Source organism: Pinus tabuliformis, chromosome 1_1 (assembly GCF_031772625.1).
Source record: "Pinus tabuliformis cultivar Carrire ecotype Pingquan chromosome 1_1, CPIR1, whole genome shotgun sequence".
In the NCBI taxonomy this organism is placed as follows: Eukaryota; Viridiplantae; Streptophyta; class Pinopsida; order Pinales; family Pinaceae; genus Pinus; species Pinus tabuliformis.
The window spans coordinates 563,455,192-563,471,110 of record NC_142297.1 but is presented as its reverse complement, the minus strand read 5'-3'; the positions used below and the strand labels follow the sequence as shown (position 1 = coordinate 563,471,110).

Genomic DNA, 15,919 nt, shown 5'->3' with positions numbered 1-15,919 from the left:
TCTGATATTGCTTAATAAGAAAACCCTCAGATAGTTGCACCAGTTTTCCTGCATTGGGCTTTTCAGGGGACATTGGTCCAAAAAAATGGTGTCATGTGGTGTGTTTGTTCTTGTTTCTTTTAGTTGCTACTCTGTAATATGTTGAGCATGCACTGGTGTTTATTTTCAGTATTTACTTTGTAGATAACTTGTTAAAAAAAAATAACAAGTAGGTAGGAATCAATCAGAAAAAGTGCATGAAGGGTTTCTAAACTAAGTAAACTTAGAAAATTCAACAATCTCAAGGGCGGGCTTAAGGAGAATTTCAAGGTTTAGCTTTATGTATCTAATAATGGAAGTTTCTAGGCCTTAAAATTCTTGTGAAAGCTTGGATTCCAAGTGATCCTTGAAGAATTATCCTTAATAGTGTACGGACCAAGTGGACTCGGTGTTAGGTCAAGGGGGTTAGGGTTTAGAAACCAATGTTATGCTTGACCTATTTCGGAGGGAGAAAGGGACCAAAGAATTTTCAATGCAAGACAATGTGAGGATCCCAATGAGGTTTCTAGCCTAAGGAAACTCAGGGAAAGATTCAATCTCGAGACTAGGGCTTGAGATATCTCAAAATCCCACCATCTGAATTTCTTCAAAATTGGAGGGCACCTAGGAGACACACGGTGCAGGGGATGCCAAGAGATTGAATTTTTTGAGCGGGTGGTGTTGTCGCACAGAGTGTCTAAGCAACGCGACAACGCTCAGAGTAAAGGTTGTCACTCTCACTCCGTTTAGACTCTCTCCTAGGCAAGTCAAGGGGGGTAGTCCCTAAGGTAAATGGATGAGAAAGCCTGTCGATCACGGGCTCTAGGAGATTTTAATGATGGACAACTTGATGAATCTAAACGATTAAACCAGATTGATAGATTAAACGCCGACGTAAACAAGACACAACCACAAGATAGAAACAATTATAGACCAGTGCCTTCGATATTTGAATTAACCATCAATAAAACAAGTTATCCAGAACGATTTTCAATATGTGACGGAAAGTGACAATAATCCATATAAATGCCCAACACTGTAGCATGCAAAAGAATTCCCGATCTAAATTCGATTAACTTTTTTACGATAGCCAAATATGATTTAAAAACATTTATTGCTCTTTGACCATCATAAAAAATGCATTTTATGACCAAATAACACTAAGGAACTTTAGGCTAAAAATTTTTAATTATTCCTTAAGAACTTAATTTAATCAAAGGGTCAAAAAATCAAAATTTTTAATGGGCCATAGGCCACATTAAAAATTCTAAAACTTAAGCAAAAAACCCCCTTAATTTTGTTTATTCTCAGTCACAAAATCATTTTAGATTTTTTTAATCTTTTAGAAATTTTAATGATTTTTTAAAAATTTTCTAATTTTATATTTTTTAAATGTTTTTTGGATTTTTTAAAACTTTTTTAATGTTTTTTAAGGCTTTTATATTTTTTAATCAAAACCAACATTTACAAACAAACAAACAAAAAATGAAATCAAAAGAAAACAAAATCGATTTTTTTTTATTTTTAGAATTTTGAAACTTTATATATATATATATATATATATATATATATATATATATATATTATCAAAACCATAAAAAGGGTGAAACTAAATGGAATGAAATCAAAAAAAAAATGAATGCCAAAAACAAAATCGAACCTTATTAAAAAATTAAAAGAAATGTTATCAGAATATATGAAACCAACGCTAACCCTAACCCGAATATACAAAATAGAACTAACGCATATATACAATGAAAAAAGAAGTCGAATGTTCTTATGGTTTTGCAACTGCAGGTTCAAGGGAGGAGCATGGATGCTGGTGTGATAAGGGGATAGCAACAGCGAGGAGGGAAGGAATGCTGCGACAGGGATGGGGCTGCTTGTGAGGAGACCGACGGTTTATGTGCAGGTCAGCGGAGGCAGCATATGGAGCAACGGGAGAAGAGTGCTGGATAGAGGTTGACGTTGGTGGGTTTGCTTGCAGGTACGATGGATACGATGGCATCGTTGAAGGGTTTGCAGCTCTGTTGAATGGAGCAAAAGTGAGCTGCGTAAAGGGTTGAGGGCTGATGTGGAGATCTGCAATCGATGGGGACAAGGAGCAAGGCAGGCAGGGGCAAAGAGACCCAAAAATTCTCCAGAAAACCAAGAAGAAACAAATAAGAGGGCGAACAACAACAAAGAATAATAATAATAATAAACAAAAAAAAGACCCAAACCAGACAATAAAAATTTCGAAATTTTCTAGAAAGCCCAGAAGAAACAAATTCGAAATTTTTATGTTCAAGAAACCCCAGGCAGCCAATGGTGGCCCAGAACTTCCACCAGAACCTCTAAAAAAAATTTCCATAAATCTTAATTAAATTTTTTAAATCGCTCTGTTTTAGATTTCTTTCAAACCCTTATAAAATTTCTAGACAAAGAATAAATAAATAAATAAAAATTAGAAACAAAACAAACAAACAAACAAAAAAACCAACAAAAAATAAATAAAATAAAATAGATAATAAAAATAAATAAATAAATAAATTAAAATTTAAAATTCTTGGACTGTGAAATCTGGACAAGATCCCTCCCAAAAATGGTGTTGATGGACCTCCAGAGATCTAGATCTTACCCTCTAGGGCCTAGATCTGGACTCTGCACAGCTTTCAGCTTCAGATCTGTAGCTACAATACAAGAAAAAACACCCAAACGATACACACAATGACCTAAAAAACACTAAAACTAAAACCCAGAAAATCCCAAGTTAGAAAACTTGAGAAAATTACAAGTCTACATAAATAAATAGCAGATCTATCAGATCTAGGGAGTGTGAATCCGACTCCGCTCCCAGATCTGATGATCTGAGGCTCTCAACAGTCAGATCTAACGATTTAGCACCAAAAAAAAACTAAGTTTTTTGAATTTTTAAAGGAGGTACTAAGCCCAAAACCCTCATGCATCACCCATAAAAATATCTTATGATAGGCCTAGGATCAAATTCAAATTGGGCTCTTCAGAAAACACGGATCGGGAGTTGGCTGGTTCAGCCGAGAACTTCCCTGAACGCCCGATGATCTAATAATCAAGGATTTTCCTACAAAACTCAATTCAGCCGTCAACATAGAACGAGAAAACAATAATAAAATTCAGATCTAATAGAGATACCTGCTATTATATTCAAAACTTAAATTATCATTCAAACCCCAGCGACTGAGCAAGATGCTTGTACTCAAATCGCTCTTCAGAAACTATTATTAATGGAACTAAAAAAAAAAAAAAAATACGCACGAAAATAATACATCTTACAGCATTTCCATGAAAAGTAACACCAGCAGAAATTAACCCCAAAGTCTTTCTTTATTGCCCATAAAAAGATTACAAGAGAGCTTTTCGTTTAATACACGATCAAAAGATCAGCTGATAATGACTAACAAATGACCTCCTATTTAAAGATAAATCTTCTAACGGCTAGTTCAAGTGATCCTTGTCCAAGTGATCTCGACCGTTGATGAGGATCAAAATTTCTTTTAATCTCATCCGTCGAAATTTTAAATATTGAGGAAATTTTGAATTTTTCAATTAAATGCATTTTAATAAATTCAAAAATTAAAATTTTGCATTAATTTCCTCAAAATTTTGACTTTGACTTAACCCCACGGACCCAAGGCATAAAATTTAGCAAAATAATCAATTAACCTCAGTCCCTAGACTTGTTAAGATTTAATTGTTTAAAGGACCCACGAATTTTGCCTCTGGAAAATTTAAATTTACTTAGGACCTAAAACCTATGAGGGGATAAATTATTTTTCTAACCTTCAATACACTTTACATCATGATTTTTTACATTTTTTACATCTCAAGGGGGAAAACCCATTTGAAAAAGACCCTCACAGACTACCCATTTCTGCGACACAAATATAATCCAGCAGACTAAGCAACTTTTAATAAAATAACCTAACCAAATAGTTAGGATTATTCTCAAATCACTTTTACATAGGTTCGATCTAGAACACTAGGACTCCCCTAAGATCCCAGTGACAAAATCCATTCCGGCTTTGGAGTAAGTCTAAAAGAAAACTCTGTCGACCATCCGAAAATGGATCGGTGAGACAAAAAACCTCTCGGAATGTAGATCGTCACCAGAAAAATAGGTTTACCTAGGCAATTACATACACAACACGGATATGCTGAGATTATTTACAATTTACACGTGCAGAAAGGGTTTACAATATAACATGATGATCAGGCTGATGATGATAGTTGAATGGCATGGACACGTCAATCAAGCGCTATCCCTTTTGCGAAAAAAGGGGGTGTACTGCTATGGGTCATTGACACGTAGTGGTCAACAGGTGGTTTGCGATATAAATGATGCCCTAGGAGACCTAATGGGCTAGGCCTAGAAAATAAGAGGGAGGAGAGGAAATAAGGTTCAAGGTTATCACCTTATGGTGGACCAGTGCCTAATCCTTTGGGGAGATCGGAGTAAGGTAGAATTATGACTATGGACTTTTAGATTTTATAGGTCAAGGACGCCTCAAAGACAACTTCACTTAGCATTATGGTAGCAGTACAAGCAGCTTCTAAGACTTTATACTTCGTTTTGCAAAATAGATGCCTTATCTTAGCCAGCGAGAAGTGATCCCTTCAGGTGGGTCTGCCTGAAACAATATTCCATGGACATAGAAAATCACCGATCTCTAGGGGCCATGAGCCACATAGAGAGAAAATAAAAAATAACAAATAAACAAAGAGATTAATTTCTTTTTGAAAAAAACCATCATAACATTTATAATTTTTTGCAATGAATAATGAAATTGCATGTTAATCTTCACTATCTTTTGATACTACTCCTTCAAACAATCTTTGAAATACCCACTTCCGTTTGCATAGCCATTTTACAGTTTTGTCCTATGTTATTTCAGACTTTCAGCGTTCCTAAACAAAGCTCTTGCGAAGTAGCAATTTATCAGAAATAGGAACCTTACAAGCAGATGTAAATCTGCGGTATATTTTGCCTCATAAAATGGAAACTTTATCTGAAACATCCATTCTCCTTTCGGGCCTTCTTTTCCTCTCTGGCCAGATGTGTGAAGTGATAGAAGCTCAAGTCAACATGCCAATACTACTTTTCTGCTTGGACAACCTTTTTTCTAGCTATCTTTATAGGAAATTGTCAGTTTCACTATAATCTGTCATTGATGCCTACAATGAACCAAATCTCCAGCATTGGTTTGAAGCTGCAAAAAGACTGGTTCAAACTTAACATTCCTTCCCATTTGAAAGATTTACATATGCATCAACTGCAACTAATGCAAGAAACGATAACTTCAAAGTTAAGGTGCAAAATGTTCTAACAGAACGTATAGTTGTTTCACTTTTCCTCTAGTTGTTGCTGGAGCTAGTGGTTCACTGCTGGGCTTACATAATTTGTCTTACAGAAATCCCCCTTATCTTAGTATATAACCAAAACTATATAAATGCATACCTTCCAGGTAAATACTTTGCAATTTCAGCCCATTTGTTCCCATATATCTGGTGAGCACGAATGAGAGCTAACTCTTCCTCTTGTGTCCATGCTTCTTTCTTTATTTCAGGATTTAAATGATTGTACCACCTTCATTATAAAATGGAAATTTATGTTAGACAAAAATACAACATACATCAAAATATTATAAAAACTTGGTATTCTTGTAATTTAGTTTCAAAATTTGTTACATTAACAAAATCTGTATGCATAAAATCCTTGCTTTAGCTTCAGAGGCATTCATCTAACCATCATATAAAATATTTCATTATTGAAGACACTTCTGGATACAGGCACCAGATTTACTGAGTTTGATTTCAAAACTATCAATCTTTTGAATCAGTAACACACCAAATCATGATCTATAAACAAAAAATAATGAACTCAAACAAGTGTGAGAACTGAAAAGACAATTAGTTAAATGAGTACATTTAGGAAATCAAAAGAGATGGAAAGAAAGACAAAAGATTAACCATTTTGGTAATATTGAAAAGTCTAGCAGCTTGAGAGACAATTCATAAAATATCATGCCTAAAAGAATCTTGACAGAGAATGGATGCTATGTCCAACAAAATAATTACAGGCATTTCAGGTTCAAAGAGTAGTAAACAATGAAAGTTGTCTAAAAATATACCAAGAGTTATCAAAACACAACCAACGTTATTAAACAAGTGTGATCGTGATGATAAGACAATTACCCCCTTTTTATATGTACAAGGAATTATCACAATGCCCGAAACTTCTGAGGGAAGTTTACATTGTCTTGAGGATAGTGAGAAGATCTATCTACATAATTATGAATAAAGCAAAGCAAATCGTTAAAGAGAATAATAGAAAAAAAAAAAAAAATTAAAGATAATATTAACATGTAAACATTTTGTATTGTGCGACGATGTTATGGCTGGGTAACGTTAATGTTGGTGACATGACCAAAAACTCTTAAATATTAAATGTTAGTGTTTGTAGCTCACACAAGTGTTTCCATGAGGGTGTCTTAAGGAAATTGTCACTAAATGTATTCTATGTTTTTTTATAGAAGTTCACTTTATTAAATAATTAATAAAGTGAATATTTTTTATTGAAGCAACTTCTAATTAATAAAAAGACTAAAGTATGAAAATTCAATAAATGCAGCAACTGATTTACTTTTCCTACTTATTTCACCATAAGTTATTCATGAAATTACGTCAATAAACATTAAAATAAACATTGTTGCAGATATCACACCATAATACAAAAACAAACATATGCACAAGAATCAACACATTGACACAGTTATTTTGGACTAATGTCCCCAGAAAAACCCAATGTGGGAAAAACAGTGCAACAAGGGAGGATTTTATTATTCAGCAATTTTCTAGTACAACATGGTGCCAAACTGGCTTATCCACAGATAGACAAATTTTCCAGCACTTCTTTTGAACCCAGCGTCAGCCCTACTAACCTCTGCGTGCCCTGAAGGCTGAAACCCTCTATGCCAGCCTGTTGAGACTTTGCGCAGCCTCTTTGGCCTTCTGCGTCACTCTTGCAGCCTCTGCGTGGATGACACAAACCCTGTTGGCTCTGCATAGTCTCTGCTGCCTCTGCGTGGCTCCCTCTAGCCATGCGTCTACCTTTTCTGCCTCTGTGCTGATCTCCCATTTCTCTGTTCCGTACTTGCTGCCTCTTGACTGCTCTCCAAACCACTGGTTCAATTTCTCAGCTAACTCCGCTCCAAAAATTGAACTGACTGGTCTCCCTCAGTGTGTTCTCATTGACAAATCAACGACTGAGATTAAGTCCCTAATCAACGGCTAAGATTAGATCTGCCTTGGTCCATGACTTTTGGACCATTCTAACACAATTTTATATTAATACACATTAATATTTTATTTTCCCTACGTTTAGACTTAGGGACTCCATTAAAAATATTAATTATTTTAATATCTCCCAAATTGTTTAGAATCTGCCCAAACCCTTTCTGGAATTGGAGATCTCATGTGCCTTAGCCTCTCCACCAATTTTCGTGGCTAGAACACATCCGATGCTACCACAAATCAACACTCCCTCTTAGCGAGGATTGTGCTCTAAGTATCACTCTGATTATCCGGCATCGGTCCCTGTGTCGATGATAAGCCTCCCTGCCCAACATCCTCTACACTGCTGCATCCTGTACCATGACTCTATTACTGCCACTGTTGCATCTGTACGACAACTTCCTCTGCATTCATGTTGCTGTTGGTCCTTTCTCCCAACACTACATCTGCACTGCAACTCCCTCTGCATCTATGTTGTTGTTGGTCCTTTCTCCCAACACTACATCTGCGTTGCAACTCCCTCTTCATTCATGTTGCTAACACACTCATTTCTACTTCTGAAAGGGGTTCTTTACCATCCCCATCTTTTCCTTGAAGTAGTCAAATTTTGACTTTCCAATGGCCTTGGTGAGGATATCTGCCCCCTGTTCTCTTGTAGGAGTGTAGCTCAACTGTACAGCTCCTCGTTGGGCACAGTGTCTGACAAAGTGACACCGGATATCAATATGCTTCGACCTATCATGAAACACTAGATTCTCAGAGAGTTTGATGCAACTTTGATTATCACACATGATCCTGGTCGCCTCCATATCTCTTCTAAATAGGTTCACCGGCAGTTTTCTAAGCCATATGGCCTCACACGAAGTTGTGCTTGCTGCCATATATTCTGCCTCAGATGAGCTCAAAGCCACGGACTTCTGTTTCCTACTGCACTAAGAGGTCATTCCTGATCCAATGTTGAAACAGTACCTAGAGGTGCTTTTCCGATCCACTAAACTTCCTACCCAATCTGCATCAGTAAATCCACTCAACCTAATATCCTTCCCCTTGGTGTATAAGAGCCCATAATCAACTATTCCCTGTAAATACCTGAGAACGTGTTTGGTTGCTGCCCAGTGTGCCCTCTTTGGTTCCACCATGAACTGACTAAGGGTGTTGACAGCGTAGCAAATATCTGGCCTAGTATTGAACAGATACATCAGGGACCCTATGAGCTGCCAGTATAGGGTGGGATCGACATCCTTGTCTTCTAATGCATCAATCTTCTTCCAGTTGGTGATCATTGGCATAGCCATAGGTCTGCAGTCTCCCATCCTGAACCTTTTCAGGATTTCTGTAGCATACCTCCCTTGCCCAAGGAAAATTTCTCCTTTCTGCTGCCAAACTTCCAACCCTAGGAAGTAGTGCATTCTTCCTAGATCCTTCATATCGAACTCTGTGGCTAGATTCTTCTTGCAATCCTCAATGAGTTTGGATGATCCTGTCAGAAAGAGATCATTTACATATAATACTAAGATAAGTGGCTTGTTCTCTACGACCAAATAGTAAAGATTCGGATCCGCGTCACTCTTAACAAACCCCATCTTCTGCAAGTAGCCATCTATTCGACCATACCACGCTCTCGGTGCCTGCTTCAGCCCATACAAGGATTTCTTCAGTCTACATACAAGAGACTTCTTCTCATGAGTTTCAAAGCCCTCTGGTTGTTCAATGTATACCTCTTCTTCTATTACCCCGTTCAGAAATGTCGTCTTGACATCCATTTGATGGATCTCCCATCCCATCTAAGCTGCAAGAGATATCACGGTCCTAATAGATGTATACTTGGCTACCGGGGCGAAAGTTTCCTCATAGTCAATCCCTTCCTTTTGAGCATACCCCTTAGCCACAAACCTGCCCTTGTATTTCTCAACACTGTCGTCCGTAACATATTTGATCTTGTAGATCCATCTTGAAACTCCCACATATCTGTCTTGAGGTCTTGACACCACCTCCCAGACATTGTTCACCATTATGGAGTTATACTCCTTTACCATCGCATCTAGCCAGACCTGATGTTGAGCTGCCTCCTTGAAATTGGCAAGCTCTCCATCCTGAGCTACTAACACCTGATATCTGTCTGGCTGTTTTCGCTCCCTCTTACTGTTCCTTGGCTCCTTGATGAAGTTCTCTGCATCACGCAGAATCTAATGAAGTTCCCTGCAAGGTCTTCCTCTGCCAGCAAGTGCTTTTGTTGGCTCCTCATCCTGAGAATCTTCCTGACCTGAGGAAGAATTCTTCACTTCTATTGGTTGAAGAGGCATGACCAATGGATCCTCTTTCCACTGCTCCTCATAAGGCATCTCACGAGATCTTCTAAAAGCTCTATCCTCCGTGAACTTTACATCTCGTCGTACTACTACCTTCCTGCTCCCTGGAAGATATATTTTGTATGCCTTAGCGTTCTCGCTATATCCCACCAGATATCCCTTTTCTACAGTCTAATGCAGCTTCTTCCTCTTTTCTTTAGGTATGCGGCAATATGCTAAACTCCCAAATATCCTAAAATGACTGACTTCAAGTGTCTTCCCAGTGAAGACTTTCTCTGGAGTAATCTTGCCCAATGCCCGATGAGAAGTCTTGTTCTGAACGTACACAGTTATGTTGCATGCTTCCGCCCACAGGAATTTTGGCATATCCTGATCATACAGCATGGCCCTAGCTGCTTCTACAATAGTCCTTTTTTTCCTTTCTGCCACCCCATTCTGCTCCGAATTGTAGGGAGTTGTCCACTCTCTTCTGATGCCCTCCTTAGCGCAATAATCTGTGAAGTCCTTATCGACATACTCTCCACCATTATCTAAGCGCAAAACTTTTATTTTCTTCCCAATCAAATTCTCCACCAGAGCCTTGAACTCCTTGAATCAACAGAAAACCTCATCCTTGGTTTTCAAAAAATAAATCCAAGTTTTCCTTGAGTGGTCATCAATGAAGGTAAGGAAATACTCAGCACCACTGAGAGCTTTGATGGACAAAGGTCCGCAGATATCTAAGTGTATCAATCCTAGTACACTCTTGGCCCTATGTTTTCTCCTAGGAAATGTCGCCTTGGCATACTTTCCTAGAGCGCATCCCCTCCATACACCATCTCGTTCCGTACTCAGATCCGAAACTCCTGTTACAGTGCTCCTGAGAATTCTCAGAGCTCCATGGTGCAAGTGACCCATCCTTCTGTGCCATAGTTCGTTCAAGTCCTTGTCCCCATGACTGCCTATTAGTGCCATTGGTGATTCTAGTTGTAATCTATACAACCGATTACTTTTGATTCCGATCTGCACTTTCTTTTTCCAACTCGGGTGTTTGACGTATACCTTTTCCTTGATGAGGTAGACGTCATAGCCCTTGCCTTGTAGTTGTGACACGAAAAGTAAGTTCATCCCCAATCCTGGTACATGCAGCACATTTGTGGCACGGAACTGCTCTTCCAATTCTGTCTGAAAACCATGGTACCCTTCCCTACTAGAGTACACTTTGCCTTGTTCCCCATGGTGATCTGAAAGTTCATCTTCTCTTCTCGATATTCTGAGAAACACTCCCTGATTCTCGTCATATACCATACTTTTGATGATGTAGCACTAGTCATGCACACCACTTCTTCTTCCAGCCTGGAAGCCAACATAGAGAAATCAAAATCTCTCTCTTGTGCAATCTTCTGAAAATCTGCATGAGTCCCCCGAGGTGGATGCCTCTAAATCGTGGTCTCAACCCATAACTGATTTTCCCTTTCTGTCTCTGATTACTTTCTCTGATACCATGTGAAAATTCTATCACTGCAGCAACTGATTTACTTTTCCTACTTATTTCACCATAAGTTATTCATGAAATTACTTCAATAAACATTAAAATAAATACTATTGCAAATATCACACCGTATTACAAAAACAAACATATGCACAAGAATCAACACATTGACACAGTTATTTTGGACTAATGTCCCCAGAAAAACCCAATGTGGGAAAACCAGTGCAGCAAAGGATGATTTTATTATTCAGCAATTTTCTAGTACAACAGGGTGCCACATTGACTTACCCACAGATAGACAAATTTTCCAGCACTTCTTCTAAACCCAGCGTCAGCCCTACTAACCTCTGCATGACCTAAAACCCTCTGCACCAGGCCTGTTGAGACTATGCACAACCTCTCTAGCCTTTTGCGTCACTCCTGCAGCCTCTGCGTGGATGACGCAAGCCCTACTGGCTCTGCACAATCTTTGTTGCCTTTGTGTGGCTCCCTCTGGCCGTGCGTCTGCCTTTTCTACCTTTGTGTTGATCTCTCGTCTCTCTATTTCGTACTTGCTACCTCCTAACTGGTCTCCAAACCACTGGTTCAATTTCTCAGCTAACCCCGCTCCAGAAATTGAACTGACTGGTCTCCCTCAGTGTGTTCTCCAAGTGACCCTCAAGCCTCCTCTTATACTTTTCTCGTTGACAAATCAACGACCGAGATTAAGTCCCTAATCAACGGCTAAGATTAGATCTGGCTTGATCCATGACTTTTGGACCATTCTAACACAGTTTTATATTAATACACATTAATATTTTATTTTCCCTAAGTTTAGACTTAGGGACTCCATTAAAAATATTAATTATTTTAATATCTCCCAAACTATTTAGAATCTACCCAAACCCTTTCTGGGTATTGGAGATCTCATGTGCCTTAGCCTCTCCACCAATTTTCGTGGCTAGAGCACATCCAATGCTACCCCAAATCAACATAAAGTGGATCGCCTAATGATTTAATTAAAAGAGAGGCATTGGTCTCACAGTTAGATCTTAACCATTGAAAATTAGTTTTTAGCTCATGTCAAAGTTATAAAAGAATGAGAGGGCAAAGGGCAAAGACAAACAAAGAACATTCATTTCACAAGTCATGTGAGTGAGGGAGAAAATCAGAATGGTGAGGATTTCAGTAGTACTTCAGCAAGGAAAAGGTAGTTGGCCTTCAACAAGGACAGGCAGCCAGTCAGCAGCAAGGAAAGAGCAACCATACAGCCCAGCAAGGCAGGCTGTATAGTTGTCCGTACAAATTGGAGGGAAGGCTGCCTCAATTTCCATGCAGACTGAAATTTTCAGGTTTGCTGTTCACTTTGATTAATTTCTCAAAGCCATTTTCCTGATAAGGGAGCTCCTGTAATTTTTGAAGATAATTTTAAATGATGAACTGATCTAGAAGAGCAAAAAATAATTGTGCAGTGTGGTTGTTTTTCTCGTTTTCCACTAGATGCAAGAGTTAATAATTCCAGCAAGTAACTAAATCTAATATGTTTGCTTAGATAGCTAGTATTAGGATAATTTAACACTCCTACATAATCTCGCCTCTTACACCCACTTACGGAGATCCCATTGTTCCCTCTTTCAAGGCAAGAAATGTCTCTTCATTGCTTAGAAGATATAGGTATTATGCAAGGCCTTCCATCACTCTCCCAAAAAAAATGTTGCACTATCTATCTTTGCCACTTATGCCTCCCTATCGACCTTGACCCCCAACTTCCTTTATGACCGCACTTTCTGATGTCCCCAAGCAACCTCGAGTTATTATGCCCCCCCTCCCCCCCCCCACCTTCCCCCGCACCTTCCAATTAAGCTTTTTGTTTCTTCTATACTAATATCTGATAGCTCTTGTGGACAGGTTTTGTTGGAGTTGAACACCAATGGACCAATCAACAAAAAGGAATTCCAAGCATACTTATCCAAACATGGTATTTCATCTCTTTTATACTATTACATTATAAAGCTTTTTAACAATATCATTTGCTTGAGCTTTCCACAGGGTTCATCCCCCACACCATTCACCTGATACACAAATTGAGGACCAAGATTGATTCAAACAATTACATGGCAATCACAGTGTGGCATTCTTTCTCCCAACTCTATGCTATTGCTACCACCCTTCATCTGAAGCTATTAGAATTTGCTTGAGCCAAGTCACTTAACCACCAAAGGCATACGCCAATTTCCATCATAGGCATCAAACCATTAACTATACCCTTATTCTCAAAGCCACTATTGAGGAGTCAAGACACTGCTCCTCAAAAACCATTTCTTTGTAAACTTTCAAAACATTTTTGACATAATTGTGAGAGTAACCCTTTTTCAACATCTTTGATAAATTGGCATGTGAAAATTCCACAACCGGAATCCTATTGCAGCAACTGTAAATTATTCTCCTAATTGTTATTTTTAATTTAATAATTTATTTACTATTTCCTACAGCAAACACTGAATAACTCACACTGCAACCTACACAAATAAAACTGCGGAAGAATAAACATTGAAAGAAATGCTAGCACACACCTAAAATAACACAGTTATCTTTGGACAAAAGTCCCCGGAAAAACCCAACTTGGCAAAACCGGTGCAATAGCTGAGGATTCTAATATTAAGCAGCAGTGAAATAATGAGTACAACTAGATGCTAAAACTGGAAATCCTACAGAGAAATACTGGCAAAAATCTAGAGAGGAATTTTCCTCACCCCACAGGCAATTCCCTTGCACAACTTGCCTTCAGAATTTTGGCCTTCTGAGACACTGCGTCAGCATCTACGCTGCTCTGCGTAGCTAGCGAGACGGTTTGCCTTTTGTTGGATTCTGATGAAGTGGTTTTGCCTTTTGTTGATTAGCAAGACGCTTCTGCAGCACTCTCGGACTCCTTCCAGGCCTATGGAACTGAAAACGTCAATATTCCTTAGCAAATAGACTTTGCCTTTAGAGAATATTGTGTCAGCCTCACGGTGGCTCACTTGCCTCTTTGCAAATGCACTCACTGAATCTGGAACCCTTCCTCCAGCTTCACTGTCTCTACCCCTCTCTCACTTCTTCGATCTCACTGGCTCTCTCTCCGGCAACCGACTGTTGCTACTCTGGAAATCGATCTGCTCATGAAATCGAACTACTCAGGTGTCTTCTCCAAGTGCCCATCGACTTCTTCTTATAATCAATCCATTGCTGGGACTCCAACGGCCAAAATTAAATCTTAATCGATGGGTAGGATTAACTTGAAGTCGATCCGTGTGAGTTTCTAGAACATTCACACCTTGATTTAATTAATTCTAATTAATTAACCATATTCCCTAAGTTTAGACTAAGGAAATATTTAAAAACTGGCTAATAATCTAATTAAGTCATTTCTAGGCGGAATTTCCATAAACAATTTATGGGTTTTGGAAATCACCTGTATTCTAGCCTCTCCACAAGATTTCGTGGCTAGAACACATCCGATGCTGATTCTGATGCTGATTGATGCCTTGAGGCTTGTATACCTGTAGTTGTTTTATATTTTCTACTTCTATTTGCCATTGGCATTGCACCAACACTACCTATGTAACACATTTTGATTTGATGACTTAATGAGAAAACCACAGTTGTCAGTGTGTTTATCTTACTATCTTGTAGTTGTAAGTTGTCTTTCAGTTATGAATTATGAATCATGATTTAAACTTTTAATAGATATATCATTTATGTGACCAGTACGACTGACATTTATTTGAATTTTCTCTGTACTATGCATGCTAATAGCTATAGATGAAGATCTATGTTTGAAATCAATAAATTTGTATCATTAATTAAAATTTGTGTGAGAAATATGATAATATCTAAATTTTAATATATATGTATATTTTTTAAATATATATATATATATATATATATAATAAAATAATATATAACGTGTCCTGTTCCGAGGGGTCAATGTGTCCGAATCCGACACCACGAATCTCGAATCCTACGTGTCCCGAATCCCCGTGTCAGGTGACTTAGCAATCCAACAAACATAGCTCCAACAGATTTTGATTTGCATACAAACAATGCAACAGACGTAATTTCAAATAAACCCTAGCCGACTCAACAGTACCACAAAAACCCCAACTTATATGCAAATTGATAAAATACGACACACAGAGAACTAGACTTATATACTAAGTCACATGACACGAGGACACGAGACACGGAGGACACGTAAATACAAGGTATTCAATACGAAACGCAGCGACCTGGAAACAGGACACGGGGGACACGTTTTATATATATTTAATAAATAAAAAAATTATATATATATATATATATATATACCGAAATATAGTTTTTTATCCATATTAAATTGCAGGTTGCAGCTTATCTAATCAAATTAAAATATAATTACTTCTCAAAGTTCATAGTTCACTTTAAAAAAATAAATAGAATCAAAATTTACAACTTACAAGCACATAAGAAACTAAGTAGTAAGTACTTACTACTAATTATAAATTTAGAACTTAGATATTAAAACCATAAAATGCAGATTTTCCATTAAGTCATCAAAATCAAAATGTATCAAACCAAGACAACACCAAAAGGGAATTTACTCCTGCATTCAACGAAAAACCTAAGTGAATCCACAACAAAAGCAAGAGAACTGGAACCACAGAACCAAACAAACAAAGCGCTGATGGCTATAACTTTTACTATTTTGAAATCTGAACATTGAGCTTCAAACTCAAAGATCCAAATTGAAATTATAGGATTGTTTCTTTACTGGGTTTTACATTTATCGTTCACATTTCGGCAACCAAAAGAA

At 37.9% G+C, this 15,919-nt stretch overlaps 1 protein-coding gene across 9 annotated transcripts in view; it reads right to left on the bottom strand.

Moving 5' to 3' along the window:
• The window catches only part of LOC149214389 (uncharacterized), a 229,267-nt gene that overhangs the window by 173,059 nt on the left and 40,289 nt on the right, over positions 1-15,919 (bottom strand). For all 9 annotated transcript variants that reach the window (XM_089392292.1, XM_089392293.1, XM_089392288.1 and 6 more), the window contains exon 6: positions 5,495-5,623. In XM_089392292.1, the coding sequence (XP_089248418.1) occupies positions 5,495-5,623 (129 nt within the window). The remainder of the gene's footprint in view (positions 1-5,494; positions 5,624-15,919) is intronic.